Source organism: Schistocerca nitens, chromosome 1 (assembly GCF_023898315.1).
Source record: "Schistocerca nitens isolate TAMUIC-IGC-003100 chromosome 1, iqSchNite1.1, whole genome shotgun sequence".
Taxonomy (NCBI): domain Eukaryota; kingdom Metazoa; phylum Arthropoda; class Insecta; order Orthoptera; family Acrididae; genus Schistocerca; species Schistocerca nitens.
The window spans coordinates 1,204,307,718-1,204,324,075 of NC_064614.1; the positions used below are offsets into that span (position 1 = coordinate 1,204,307,718).

A 16,358-nucleotide genomic window follows, 5' to 3' on the forward strand; every position below is an offset into this window, starting at 1 on the left:
TTACATATTTTATCAGGTTGTTTCATTCTAAATGTTTTAGATAAATGAAAGGGGTCTATTTGCACTTGGCGCGGTTATGGCGTTCTAAATTTCCAGATTTGGTAGCGGACTTCGTAATTGGGTCTTTGTTTCAGCCACGTTTTCGTTGGATTCTGTGATGCGATCGATGTGTTTTGCTTTCAAGGTTTTTATGAGTGTTCACACCTTCGCTATTAGTCTGGAATGAGGGTGATTTTTCATTAAGATGTGGTTTTTGTGGCCAAATAGTCAGTGTCGTACTTCGTGCGTTAGTCAATGTTCTACCACGTGTCACTAAATAATTTTGAGGTGCCTGCTTAAACTCACCATTGAATTGTGCCAAATTTTCTTCACAGAATGAGTACCTATATTCGTTGCTCCATTTTGTCTGTTTTTGTGAGTGCTGATTTCACATCTTGTCGTGGTTTTGTATGTGATTACTTCCTTCTGCCCACGTGCTCGTCAGATAATGCTCTGACTGTTGTAGCTCTCTGTAATCGATTGCTCCCTTTCTTTGATGCATAACGAATACCTACATGTATAGCGGGATTTTACTAATTTTTATTTTTCTCAGTGCAACGAACTTTCGTGGCTTTCGTACCTGTTCACTGCGATGACCTGTTTCCCTGCCTAGTCTGCACTGGTGATATGGTAGCTTCTCTCTTTTTCCTGCCGCAGCGATATCGGAGATTTGACGCTTTGCCGGATTCCTGATATTCACGGTATACTCGTGAAATGGTCGTAGGGGAAAAACCCTACTTAATTTCTACCTCAGAGCCGGCTATAGCACCACGTTCAAAATCACTTAAATCTGGATAAAAAAAAAAGGTTCAAACGTGTGTGAATTCCTAAGGGACCAAACTGCTGAGGTCATGGGTCCCTAAACTTACACACTATTTAAACTAAGTTATGCTGAGAACAACACACACAGCCATGCCCTAGGGGGACTCGAACCTCCGGCGGGAAGGGCCGCGCAATCCGTGACATGGCGTCTTAAACCACGCGGCCGCTCCACGCGGCTAAATGTTGATAATAAGCCATTGTAGCAGCAGTAACCGATCTAACAACTGCGCCAGACACTTGTTGTCTTATACAGCCGTTGCCAAAAGCAGCTCCTTATTCTGCCTGTTTACAAATCACTGTATCTGATTACGCATGCCTATGCTAGTTTCTTTGACGGTTCAGTGTATAAAGTACTTGGCCTAAATTTAAATAGAAAATATTGCGTTCTTTTGCCTATATTAAAATTATTCGCTGATAAAGTTAGATTTATGGCCAGAGGCAGTGAATTTCTCCCCCAACAATTACAGTATATGTTACAAGGTTCTAGATAAATTAAATTCGAGAACCTGTAGCAAACAGCAAACTTTAACAGCCTAAAACGAAATACACTTTTACATTCATGGCATCAAAAGCAATGCATTTCCTGCTAGCATTTATGATGCCAGTTAATAATAATTCTGTTTTATAGCGAGGTTTCAGGCTTAGAATGTTTGGAGAAATTTTACGTTATTGATTTTGGAAAAATTTCGCATTTGCCTGAATGTTTCTCATTTTGACATGAGTAGTATTCTGTATATAGATCGATTGGTTACCACGTGGTAGCCAATACATAGAATGCAACAGTATGTTACCTTCAAAAGGGCTTCAATATAGAGTTTTCACGAAACTTATCTGCACTTATGGATGCTACATATACTGTATTTTGCCAACACAGTTGCATGTACAAAATAACAGATTTTGGGAATCATAGTGATAACACTTGTCAGCTTCGTACAACATACTGACAGTAAAGACACGACGCAAGTGAAATGCATTATCTGAAAAAAAAAGGCACCAAAAAGACAGGTCGGATGTCAATGTCACTTCGTATATATACAAGCTATCGGCGAGTATGTAAATGATTAGAGCTGCAGCAGTTCTCTGTGACGTTTAGAACGACCGATTGCTTTAGCGTTTATATTTAGTTATCAGCCCTGGTAGGGTACATAAGAGGCGTAAACAGCACCAGGTCTTGAGTGACCACTGAGAAGGATACTGAGATGCTGGTAACTGACGTGGAACAGCATTGTCAGCACCTGCCGGAGTTTGAAACGGACCTCATTGTGAGTCTCCATTTGGATGGATGCTCGATTTGTGCAATATACAGATTTGTGCGGCCATTGGATATGACAGTGGTTCGATACTGGATTGCATAGGACCGTGAGGGCATGAATACATGTCGCCAACATTTCGGTAAATGCTGTTTGACCACACAAGGGCCACTGAACTGCTCACCAAGCATGTGGTAAACACTTCACATTTGAGTCTGTCATCCGAGAACAAGTATTGAAACATTCTGCAACACTGCAACACTCTGTATCGTCCCGCACTACTGTTTACAGACTAGCAACAGCTGGACTAGGGATTACTGTCTCATGCGTAGGCTGTAGTTAAGATCGCAATCAGAACGGTTGTGTTCGGAGCGGTACGAGACCGGGAAGCATGGATTGTTGTGTCCAGTGGTGAATCGTGGTTCTACGCCACCCCAGATGACTGTCGTTGGCGAATGTCGAGAGGCACAGCGGTGGTATTTTGTGGGAAGCCAGCGGGTATGACATCATGTCATGGCTGGCAGTGATTGAGCGAACTTTGAAGGCACAAGGATACCTCGCAGACATCCTGTATCTTCATGTGTATCTCATGCGGCGTTATTGTGATGCCATTTTTCAAAAGGACAGTACTGATCAACACATGGCACATCTCTCCATGAACTGTCTGTGTGCTCTTGAGGTATAGCTGTGGCCAGCAAGATACATAGGTCTGTCCCCAATAGAATATGAGTTGGATCTATCCCCAATGGAATGTGTGTTGGATCTGTCCCCAACAGAACATGTGTGTGGCCAGCGCGGACATCAACTCTACCCATTGCAAGTATCCAGTATATCAAGGAGCAGTTACACCAGTTCTGGAGCAGCTTCGCTCAGGGAAGGTACTCCCATGGCTAGCAAGATACCCAGGTCTGTCCCCAATAGAACATGTGTTGGATCTGTCCCCAATAGAACATGTGTGGCAGGAGCTCAGGCGTCAGCACTGTCCCAGTGCAAGTATCCAGTATATCATGGATCAGTTACAACAGTTGTGTACCAGCTTGCCTCAGGATAGGTACTCCTGTGCCCTGTAAGGTCCCCAGATCTGTCGCCAATAGAACATTGTGGGACTAGCTCGGATGTCAAGTCCCAGTGCAAGTACCCAGTGTATCACGGATCAGTTACAGCAGTTGTGTTCCAGCCTGCCTCAGGAGAGATACTGCCATGGTCATAAGATGCCCAGATCTGTCCTCAATAGAACATGTGTTGGATCTGTCCTCAACAGCTTGGACGTGAGTCCCAGTGCAATTATCCAGTATATCAAGGACCAGTTACAGCAGTTGTGTATCAGCTTACCTCTGGTGAGGATACAATGGCGTTATCACATCTTTCCTAACTGAGTGAGTGCATGCATCCAGCGTAGGGGGAGAGCAATGTAATACTTGTAACTGGGCTCATACTTCCAAGTTCCTGGCAAATTTGAGCCGATTTCCTAAACGCTGAAATAACGTGACAGACCCAGCTCAGCCATATTTCACTTTTTTGTCGCGCAGTGTATTTGTGGAGCCCTAAACTTTGTTTCCGTTTTCAGGAACAAAACCACTAAGGAGTTATACAGTTCGCAGCGTAGATCAGGGCATGGTTATGTATGTAGCTTCTAACGAACTGTTTCAATATTCTGCTGATCTGACAATTACCTGCTTCGGCAAGTTGCAGTCCGTGACATAAGATGTGTATTCTGAAACAGTAAATAATTCTTATTCACGTACAAATCAATGGAAAATTTTTGGCATTGGGGTCGATGCAAAGCACAGTATGCAGATGTTCTGTGCTCAGAGACTAGAGTTCTGCATCCAGGAGATACAGGTGTCACCAGCACTGCTGCAGTGTAAAGGCGTCCTAATTCTGTTGCGTACGAGCGTAAGGCAATAAATGAAATCAACGATTTAATAAAGGAAATCAATAGTTGTTATAGATGGGCGCTGTACCATCAAGATAAGTAGCACGAATTGAGATTACTTTTGTGGACAGGCGTTGCTGTTCGCGCTGGACAAGAGGCGCTTCGACCGGCTGCTGGTGCAGCTGCAGCAGACCCAGATGCTGTTCGTGGACAACGCGGGGGCGAGGGAGCGCTGCCGCAAGATCGCCACCAGGCTCTACAACACGCAACATGTGAGTCCCCCTGCCGGCCTCCCTACTCCGGCTGTGCCTCAGTGTCTCGACAGGACACTGCCATTACTGCTTTCGGTGGTCGGTCTTTTGACTGGTTTCATGCTGTCTTCCATATTTTTTCTATCTTGTGCAAATATTTTTATCCCTATAATCAGTTTTCTTCATTCGCGTGCCCCTACTAAGTTTCCTTTCTAGCATTTCGTCCCTCGCCAATTTAGTTATTCCCTGATTCCATAGCAAATGCCCCAGTATTAAACTCCTCTTTCAAGTGAGATGTCCTGCATTGACTTTTCTCCTCACCTATTACTTTTAAAGCTTCTCCGTTGTTTTCTTTATCCGTTCACTTGATTTTCAACACTATCCGATAAGATTGGATTTCAAATACTTCCATTTTTTTCTTCTTTGTAATTCCTATTGTCCACATTTCACTTCCATATACTTCTGCGTACACTTTCAAGAACTTCTTCTTTGGCCGTATATCAATATCTCATACCATACTAGATGTTTCATTGAAGGGAGTTTTCTTCACTCGAGCAAAACCCCTTTCTGAACTACATCTACATGGATATTCTGCAAATCACATTTAAGTGCCTGGCAGACGGTTCACCGAACCACCTTCACAATTCTCTATTAGTTGGTTCAAATGGCTCTGAGCACTATGGGACTTAACTGCTGAGGTCATCAGTCCCCTAGAACTTAGAACTACTTAAACCTAACTAACCTAAGGACATCACACACATCCATGCCCACGGCAGGATTCGAACCTGCGACCGTAGCGGTCACGCGGTTCCAGACTGTAGCGCCTAGAACCGCTCGGCCACCCTGGACGGCTCTCTATTAGTCCAATCTCGTATAGCGTGCGGAAAGAACGAACACCTATATCTATCCGTACGAGCTCTGATTTCCGTTATTTTATCGTCGTGATCATTTCTGAGTATGTAGGTCTGTGTCAAAAAAATGGTTCAAATGGTTCTGAGCACTATGGGACTCAACATCTGTGGTCATCAGTCCCCTAGAACTTAGAACTACTTAAACCTAACTAACCTAAGGACATCACACACATCCATGCCCGAGGCAGGATTCGAACCTGCGACCGTAGCAGTCGCGCGGTTCCGGACTGCGTGCCTAGAACCGCTAGACCACCGCGGCCGGCCGGTCTGTGTCAACAAAATGTTTTCGCATTAGGAGGATCCCACTAATCGAGTGGCCAAGAAAACTGTTTCGCTTCTGAATGATTCTCCCTTTCCACCAGAAGTTGTTCGGAGATTGAAACCAAGTGGTCCGGTGCCTCCTAGACTTTATGGACTACCGAAGGTCCACAAGAAAGATGTCCCTCTAGGCCCCATAGTGAGTAACATAGGCTCTCCGACCTATGACGTTGCCAAACATCTGGCATCATTGTTGAGGCCTCTTGTGGGAAAATGTACTCACCACATAAGAAACTCGGCTGACTTCATTAGTAAACTGAAATCATTGAAGATGAACCCGTCTGATATATTAGTTAGTTTTGATGTGGTGGCTTTATTTACAAAGGTTCCCCTTCCAGAATCTCTACAACTTATTGAAAGAAGTTTTGACAAAGAGATTTCAACTTTATTTAAACATGTTCTGACCTCCACATATTTCTTATTTAACAACGAATTTTTGAGCAGACGGACGGAGTCGCCATGGGTAGTCCCTTATCCCCTCTGGTGGCCAATTTATTTATGGAGGACTTCGAGGAGAAGGCGCTTGAATCTGCTGACTTGAAACCCACGGTATTCTGGAGGTATGTTGATGACACCTTTGTAGTTTGGCCCCATGGTGAAGACAACTTGCAAGACTTCTTAAGACATCTGAACTCCCTCCACGATCAAATAAAGTTCACAATGGAAATTGAAAAGGAGGGATGCCTTCCATTGTTGGATGTTTTGATTCGGCGCACAGAGGATGGCACTTTGGGACATGAAGTTTATAGGAAGCCGACGCACACCGATCTGTATTTACGTGCAAATAGCTGCCACCATCCTGCCCAGACAATGAGTGTTCTCCGAACTTTGACTCACAGAGCGCATATTATTTCTGACGAAAGCAGTCTGCAAGATGAACTTTCCCACTTACAAAGAGTGTTTGAAGGCAATGGGTGCTCTCCACAACAAATACAGAGGGCACTGAAAATGAAACCAAAAGAGGCCACAAAGAAAGCAGATGAAGAAACCTTTAAATCGATGGCCTTCCTGCCATATGTTGGTAGCCTCTCATCAAAAATAGGACGCATTCTCGGCAGGCACAGAGTAAAAGTGATTTTTCGTCCTCCACCCAAGAAAGCTGCACTCGTGGGCTCCGTCAAAGATGATTTGCTGCTCCGAAAATCTGGAGTTTACAAAATTCCATGTGAATGTGGCCTTTCTTACATCGGACAAACAACTCGTACTGCCCAAGAAAGATGTACAGAACACCGGAGGTACACACGACTTTTACAACCTAACAAGTCGGCAGTGACAGAGCACTGTATTGATAATGGTCACAGCATGTTGCATGACAACGTCGAAATTTTAGCAACTACATCATCCTTTTGGGACTCGATAGTGAAGGAGGCAATTGAAATTCGCTTGACGACGAATTTAATTAACAGAGATAGTGGTTTCAATCTTGATAAATCTTGGAATCCGGCACTTGCTGTAATAAACTCGCAAAGACGTCGTCAGAGTGCAGCTCACAATGATATATCGATATGCCAACACAGATCAACTGCGGAATCATAGATACAACTCGCGCATTATGCACGTCTCTGCCGCCCAACGTCTCTGGCGCATTTGCATCTGTGGCCGCATGCGCAGTCGCGCGGTAAAAGAGCATGAAGGGACGCAGCGAGCACTGGAGCGGCAGTCTTGCGTCTCACTCTGAAGATGGCTGAACGTTACACAGCCGAAATATTAGAAGAAGGAGATTTCTTGCGGCTGCACACCCGAAACTCAATGGAACAAGGCATTGATTGTTTCTTGCCGCTAACATACTTCACATACAGCCAGAATCTCTTTGGATTTTCTGCCAGGTTTCGAGACAAAGTTTCGTTGTGAAAACTGTTATAGGTATCTCGCATTGAAGTCCGCCCTAAATTTCGAGCTTCTGTAAAAGATCGCCGATCTTGGACATTTTCCGTCTGTTTAAATTTGGCATGTTTGTTTCGTTGTTGTTTCTGCAACAGTGTTCTTACCCATTTTGTGTACCAAGGAGGATCAGCTCCGTCGTTTGTTAATTTTTTTGTTATAAATCTCTCAATTGCTGCCGAAACTATTTCTTTGAATTTAAGCCTCATCTGGTCTACACTTATATTATTAATATGGAATGAGTGGAGATTGTCTCTGAGGAAGGCATCAAGTGAACTTTTATCTGCTTTTTTGAATGGGTACATTTTTCGCTTATTTTTCGAGGATTTGGGGATTACAATATTCAGTCTCGCTACGACAGTCCTTTGTTCACTAATCCCTGAATCGGTTTTGATGCTTGTTATCAACTCAGGAATATTTGTTGCTAAGAGGTCAAGTGTGTTTTCACAACCGTGTACTATTCACGTGGGCTCATGAACTAACTGCTCGAAATAATTTTCAGAGAATGTAGCACAATTTCACTCGTCTTACATCACCTGGTCAAAATATCAGGACACCCCTTTCTAATCCGGAATTGACTATTAGATGTCACGCCAGTACAAAAGAAGGCAGGATGTTTTATCAGTAGAGAAACATTGACAGCAGAATGGGTCGATCAGTAGATCTCAGTAGCTTCCAATGTAGACTAGTCATCGGATGTGATCTGAGTAGCAACGCTTCTAAAGCTTCCAACTACTGGTGATGTGAGTGTGAAGTGGAAATGCGAAGGAAGAACCACAGCCAAACCAAGACCGGTTAGACATGGTGTACTGGCGAACAGGGACCGTAGAGCACTGCGGAGGGTGGATGTAAACAAACCGCATGAAGTCAGCGGAAGGAACCACTCGTGAGTTGCAAAGCCCTACCGTCAGTCCAACTAGCGGAATGATTGTGTTAGGAGATGGAGAATGGGGTACTACGGTAGAGCAGAAGCTCGTAAGCCACAGGTTTCTGTAGTCAATGCTAACCGGAACTTGAGATGGTATAAAGAGGGACGCCACTGGACAGTAGGAGTGGAAATGAATGATTTGCTGTCACGAATAATGCTATACCCTGTGGCAATCTGGCGGCAAAGTTTGGGTTTGACAAATGCCTTGAGAACGTTTCCTGCTGTAATGTGCATTGCCAACAGTGAAGGATGGTGGAGGTGCCTGAAATCTGGTTTTGCAGGATAGAGCGGATCAAGTTATGGTTGTTGAGGGGGGCATAATCAGTTACTGTCAGTTGCACAAAACACACAAACCTTTATTTTCCTAAGAACCACTTAATTACATATTGCCTTAAAAGGATCAAATTAAGACAATACGGCTGAAGGCCTAGTTAAGAAAACTTGCGATACCTTCTGGGCTTAAGGCCCAAAACCACACCAAAAACAAGAACGGATGAAGGCCTGAACTTTAATTTAAGTCAGATGAAGGCCTTATCTTTAAAATATTTCACGTAACGGCTCTGCTGAAGGCCACACACTGGACACTGAACAATCAGGGCTTAAGGCCCAGACAATAAGAATTTCAGATAGAACAAACTTTCAAAATTTAGTTTTTAAACAAATCAATCTTAAAATTTTAATTGAAGTCGGCTGAAGGCCTCACACAGTACATCAGAGTAAAATGAAAGTCACAATCTAAAACTAACAAAACAGTGGTGCTCAGAAGTGTTCCAAGGGTCGGCCTGAGGGATTAGCTCTAATGTAACGTGAGGCGAGACAGGCAGCCAAGAGTCAGGTTAAATAATCGGTTGGGAACCCGACCCAGGGATGGCTGTAGGACCAACCAACAACCTAATCAATTCCCTTCCACCCGACCAACGATACGACAACGGAAAATATCAGCCGAGGACGAAAATACTAACAGCACTACGTCTTCAGAACTGTTGTCTAAAAACAGCCAAGGCACAATAACCACTGGTAAGAAAAAAATATGAAGAAGCAACTGAAAGGCTGTCGAACTACACGTCGTGCTGGACAGCATCAACACGGCGAGGAAAAACACACTGCCAGAAAACTACGCTAACGACCAGGGCAGGTCACTGGAGCGTTAACGGCCACAAGGCAGAAAATATCGCTTGTGCACTTCACTGATAAGTAACAACCAATTTAATAGTTAAAGACTGTAGAGGAAGATGGTTGCAAAATTTCGCCGACTCCAACACACCATGTGTTGCTGCTAGCCGGAACAGCCCAGGAAGCAACAACTGGCAATGAACGAAGAGATGTCACAGCAGTTGAGGTTTCATAGCAGCATCACTCAACTTCAGTGTCCAGGTTCGGTGGGATACGAACTTTGCAGCCCTCGCAGCTAGCACCTCACAATCCGATTGTGTGTGCACGCCACCGACGGTGACGGCCTGACCTCGCACCGCCGAGACTTTCTCGCTGCTCTGTCCGACTGACTGCCACACACCACCACCACACAGAAATATAGAGGTTACACCAAAGATGGTACAGCAGTACTAGTATCGAAGCGCTGCTGCTGCCACTGACGGAAGCAAGTCAGCAACTTGTCATGGTAGTAACTCAGGGAGAAATAAGATGCCACTCGATTGCGACAAAATGCCAAAGAACAAACGGCGTCAACGCGAGCCGGCCACGGCCTAGGGTCGTTATGGTATGGGGGTGTTGTTTGTCATTAGGATGTGGTTCCCTTATTGAGTTTAAGAAAACAGTAAACGCGGAAAGATACAACCATATTTAACAGCTTCGCTCTAAATATTATGCCGCTGTTGTTGGTGGCGGCAGCCGGGCCACGCACATGAGGGATCTGTACAGCATCAGGTAAGCATTATGGGGTCCTGTAGTTCACCTTGAGTCTTCTAAAGTTGAATTTGCCTCTCGCTGCAGAAGATCACGCTCACCACCTGCTCTTTTTCCTAAAGGACAGCCCTTACTGTCTGTTTGTTGTACAGCGAAGTTTTTCTGTTCCTGTGTTCCCTCAATGCGCGTTTTATTACCGTAACGTTTGCGTATTTCTTCTTTACGTCAGGAGCACTGGCGCGCTTGTGTACCGCCTACGTCACTGCCGAAGCAGGTCGAGCTACATGGTGGTCCGTCGTCGGCGCTGCTGGTTACGAGCCGACTGTCAGACAGCGGCGACGCTTCATAGAACCGTCGGGCAGTCTGTTTTATGCGAAGGGGAGTGGGTTGTTTGGCGGAGGAGACCAGATAGCGAGGTCATCGATCTCATCGGATTAGGGAAGTACGGGGAAGGAAGTCGGCCGTACCCTTTCAAAGGAACCATCGAGACATTTGCCTGGAGCGATTTAGGGAAGTCACGGAAAATCTAAATCAGGATGGCCGGACGCGCGTTCTCCCGAATGCGAGTCCAGTGTGCTAACCACTGCGCCACCTCGCGCGGTACACCCCTTGGAGCCGACATCTGTGTGTGTCGGCTGCGTTCCCCCACACTGCAGACGCTTATTCTAACACTGGTCGGATCAGTGACAGATATAGCGTAATTCTGCAGCGTGGAGGAAGCGTCGATTGAGGGTTTAGTATAGGATATAGCGCCTTCATGCGTCCATGCGCCTTCCCCCAGACCTCTCGAATGTGCGGTTTCCAGGTGTGTTGTTGCCTATCGAGTGTTACCCCTAGATATTTAACCGTGCGAGACCAGGGACTGGGGCCTCCCATGATTCGCAGCGGCTGAAGGTCCATGGGCACTCTACGTCTCGTCATTAATGGCGTCAGTCCTTGAGGGACGCGCGTAGAGTGCGGTGTCATCCGCGTGTAGTGCGAGGGATACCCTGTCGGTGCGTGGCACGTCGGATGTATACAGGGAGTACAGAAGGGGGCCGAGAACCGACTCCTGCGGCAATACTGCTCGTGTAGGCCTATTTGTTGAGATGCCGACTTCGGCACAAACGTGAAACGTCTGGTCACGCAAATACGACGCGATGTGTCTGACGTGTGGCGCCGGAACCGCCACTACAAAAAGTTTACAGAGGAGGCCCTCGTGCCACAAGCAGTCAAAGGCCTTGAAGACGACAGAAGATCACGCTCGATCTTGTTTCCATTTATGAAGTGGTGCTGAAATTGTTGTGACTGTAGGCAAGTATCGGTTACTGTTCAGTAAAGAACACGTAAATTTGTTTCATCGGATGCCAATCATTTATTCTGTGCTACAGTTCTCGCCACAGCACAGTTAAAATAACACACGACGCAAGAAAATACACGCTATTCCACATGGTTGCCTACATCGTAAATACTTGTAAATTATACTGCTAATCACGGAATTAATACCAACGATCAGCATAACAATTCATATTAGTAATCATGATACGCAACTCAACATACACGATCATACACGTGAGCCACTCCACTCAAATCTTAATGCACCTCACAATAAAACTGGCCAGTGCACTGGATCAGTACGTTCCCAAAAGCCTCGCGTGAAAATGCGGTTTTTCAGTGGGTCATGTCCGGATTCTATTGATTACAGAGATAAGGAGTCTAGTGTTTTTGATACTCTTTGGCCTAGTGATCATTTTTGTAATTCACCCGAAGAACGGACATACTGTGGCTATCCTGCATGACACGGTCAAAATTTAAATATTAGACGCTTCCTCCAACTCAGAAAAACAGCAAATCGGTTGGTTCTTTTGCATTATGTGTGACTTTGTGTTCACCAGAGGTGGCTTATAAAGGCGCCATTTGTTCATGGGCGGTTCCTGAGAAAACTCCCCAGATATCATAATTTTTGCGTACCAAAAGTACCAGTTGTGTGGATGCCCGCTTCTGTAATCTCCATTCATGGCAAATCGTCGAAATTTTTACTGTATGTTCTTAAGATGTTCTCGAGAGCACTGAAACGTTTTTCGTTATCAGAGGTTCAAAATTACCGTACATATGCACATAAAATATAATCATGTAATACACTCCTGGAAATGGAAAAAAGAACACATTGACACCGGTGTGTCAGACCCACCATACTTGCTCCGGACACTGCGAGAGGGCTGTACAAGCAATGATCACACGCACGGCACAGCGGACACACCAGGACCCGCGGTGTTGGCCGTCGAATGGCGCTAGCTGCGCAGCATTTGTGCACCGCCGCCGTCAGTGTCAGCCAGTTTGCCGTGGCATACGGAGCTCCATCGCAGTCTTTAACACTGGTAGCATTCCGCGACAGCGTGGACGTGAACCGTATGTGCAGTTGACGGACTTTGAGCGAGGGCGTATAGTGGGCATGCGGGAGGCCGGGTGGACGTACCGCCGAATTGCTCAACACGTGGGGCGTGAGGTCTCCACAGTACATCGATGTTGTCGCCAGTGGTCGGCGGAAGGTGCACGTGCCCGTCGACCTGGGACCGGACCGCAGCGACGCACGGATGCACGCCAAGACCGTAGGATCCTACGCAGTGCCGTAGGGGACCGCACCGCCACTTCCCAGCAAATTAGGGACACTGTTGCTCCTGGGGTATCGGCGAGGACCATTCGCAACCGTCTCCATGAAGCTGGGCTACGGTCCCGCACACCGTTAGGCCGTCTTCCGCTCACGCCCCAACATCGTGCAGCCCGCCTCCAGTGGTGTCGCGACAGGCGTGAATGGAGGGACGAATGGAGACGTGTCGTCTTCAGCGATGAGAGTCGCTTCTGCCTTGGTGCCAATGATGGTCGTATGCGTGTTTGGCGCCGTGCAGGTGAGCGCCACAATCAGGACTGCATACGACCGAGGCACACAGGGCAAACACCCGGCATCATGGTGTGGGGAGCGATCTCCTACACTGGCCGTACACCACTGGTGATCGTCGAGGGGACACTGAATAGTGCACGGTACATCCAAACCTTCATCGAACCCATCGTTCTACCATTCCTAGACCGGCAAGGGAACTTGCTGTTCCAACAGGACAATGCACGTCCGCATGTATCCCGTGCCACCCAACGTGCTCTAGAAGGTGTAAGTCAACTACCCTGGCCAGCAAGATCTCCGGATCTGTCCCCCATTGAGCATGTTTGGGACTGGATGAATCGTCGTCTCACGCGGTCTGCACGTCCAGCACGAACGCTGGTCCAACTGAGGCGCCAGGTGGAAATGGCATGGCAAGCCGTTCCACAGGACTACATCCAGCATCTCTACGATCGTCTCCATGGGAGAATAGCAGCCTGCATTGCTGCGAAAGGTGGATATACACTGTACTAGTGCCGACATTGTGCGTGCTCTGTTGCCTGTGTCTATGTGCCTGTGGTTCTGTCAGTGTGATCATGTGATGTATCTGACCCCAGGAATGTGTCAATAAAGTTTCCCCTTCCTGGGACGCCGGCCGAAGTGGCCGTGCGGTTAAAGGCGCTGCAGTCTGGAACTGCAAGACCGCTACGGTCGCGGGTTCGAATCCTGCCTCGGGCATGGATGTGTGTGATGTCCTTAGGTTAGTTAGGTTTAACTAGTTCTAAGTTCTAGGGGAGTAATGACCTCAGCAGTTGAGTCCCATAGTGCTCAGAGCCTTCCTGGGACAATGAATTCACGGTGTTCTTATTTCAATTTCCAGGAGTGTATCAGGTCTGAGGCGTAATTGTAGTTTTACGTGATTTACCGAACGTTGGCTTGGGTTCTGGGGGTCATAGTAAGGATCCTCAGGTTACCAAACTATGTTTTTAGTAAGCATTTTCGCAGAAATAAAACTTTACGACATGCTGTCTCTGTATAATGGGTACTTCACGCATTTACAGACATTCCCCAAGTGGTACTACAGTGACAAAAAAGGGTTGAAAAGTGCCTTACCTTGCCTGAAAAGAACTTTAAACAGTCAGTGGCGAAAATTTAGTAAAATATTCGTAATAACACTTTTACTGTTTTAAGATACAAATCACAAGCTGGCCGTTTTTGATGAAATGCGATAGTAGCAGGACCTTTACTGCAACTTAATTGCAAAGTGCACAAACGAATGACATGTCATGTAGAATTGTTAAGTTTGAACTATCAATTTAATTGTGACAAGGAAATGTAAATAAATGTTGCGAAAAAAATGTTTTGAATTTAATGATTATTTCAATTCAAGACAATTCATAGTGCAAGAAAGAGCACAATTAGTCACAAATAAATTACGTGGCATGCTATGCCATCACTTAGTAAAGAATTTCTCCCCAAATTGTTCAAGAATCATATGACAATATCAAGAACAGTTAAATGAACGAGAATGTGATTTATTTAGCTTGCCTGCGATTCGAATGTATTTCAGGCCCACGTGACTCAAGACTTGAACATCTCACAGTACAAAGTATGTTATCATCCTAGTGGCTCGTTACAAACCTGAAATCGTAGCACTGAATTCATATGCTACACTGCACAGTGTTGTGCTTTACCTAACCGTAACTCGCAATAGGTCTTAAGAAGAGTATGTTAAAAGCTGGTAAACTTGAACATCAGTCTCCTCCACTAAGAACGTCTCAGAACAGGGCTGAATACACAAGAGCCATGCATCCAGCGTCGAAGAAGAATCACAAGCATGTGTATGTAGTGTAACATTGCCCTATTTTAACGCTGTCCATGTGTTGAAGTACGTGGATGTGCAGAATTCTAATTGGCGGAGACTCTGCTCGCCAAAGAACGTGGCCCCTTCACGACTGGCAGATGACTGCCCTCACTTCATCTACATCTACATGATACTCTGCAAATCACATTTAAGTGCCTGGCAGAGGGTTCATCGAACCGAACCACCTTACATACTTATACCTGGATTACTGTGTTAGCCTTGTGATCGCGAGTTAGAAAATGTGGAAGGCGAAAAAAGCAGGATCTTGTCATTTGTGATGAGCAACTTTCAGATTATTTATAAATAATGTAAAAGCAATTTTGTTTTCTTTAATGTGAACGCCGCAGTCTGGCAATAAAATAAAAATCAGAAGTACACACTGTTGGGGAGCTCACATTGATCCATATAGAGGGTTCAAAAATACTACGTATAAAAATTGTTAGAGTGTCTACAAGAGGCAACGAAAAACACTTTTTATGTGATAAAACCTCACAGGTGTAAAATTTACCCGCTAGAGGGGTCCATGAAAGTTTTGACGCTAGCGTTGTTCAGAGACGATGTTCAAACTGCCCTCTGATCCATATTGTTTTAGAGATATTGTTGAAAATGTTGGCCTTTTATATCTGCATATAGATCTGCTGACTAATGGTTGTGTAATTCGCTCAGAACAAGCAGGTATTTTACGAATAATGGCTGCAGCTTCAGCCAAACGGCAAACCAGCTATATTGGAGTGTCTATCGGCGTCGTGTACAGTAAACGCTTCATCTGCACCCACAAAAAGAAATCCATACTACGTCAGCAAGATCTCTAAAACAACATTCATCATACGGCAGTTTGAACACCGTCTCTCAATATCACTGTCGTCAAAACTTGTAAGAAATCCTTGCAGGAAAACGGCACACCTATTACATTTTTGTCACTTAAAATGTTTTTTGTCTCCTCTATACACACTAAACATTGGTAAACAAATAATGTTTTACATGCTGTATATAATCATATGACATATTTTTCAATATTTTCAAGGTGAGTCTTTTCTGTTATATATCTCATCCATAGGTCACACATATAGTATCGTCACCAGTTTCGACTTACTATCAACTAGTCATATGAGGGTGGCTTAGTACGAAATCAAAACCCATAATGATACCATTTGTGTTACCTAAGTAATATATCATATATTGCATGAAAATTTGTAAGGGGTCACTGTGTTTTTCTGAGACGCTATGCTTAATTTGTGTTAAGATGGACCTGCTTAAGATTTTATAGATAGAGGAAATGATATGCCATCGTAGGCTTTCACAAGGGAGGATGGGGCCGGGGGAGGGGGGGGGGGAAGGAAAGGAGGGGTATTTTTCCCTCCGCCGCCCTGGAATCTAGGGTATAGAATTTTTATTAATATATCGAGTGGAGATCACGAATTCTCTGGGATATAATAAGTTTTTTGTGTCACCTATAAAATTTGGTCCTTATGGCATGACATGTCTCCAAACAGACCAATTCATT

General features: G+C 45.3%; 1 protein-coding gene across 1 annotated transcript in view; it reads left to right on the forward strand.

The window, feature by feature from the left end:
• Window positions 1-16,358, forward strand: part of LOC126233490 (odorant receptor 43a-like) — a 112,407-nt gene that overhangs the window by 20,269 nt on the left and 75,780 nt on the right. The window contains exon 2 of the mRNA XM_049942867.1: window positions 4,119-4,259. Coding sequence (XP_049798824.1) covers window positions 4,119-4,259 — 141 coding nt within the window. The remainder of the gene's footprint in view (window positions 1-4,118; window positions 4,260-16,358) is intronic.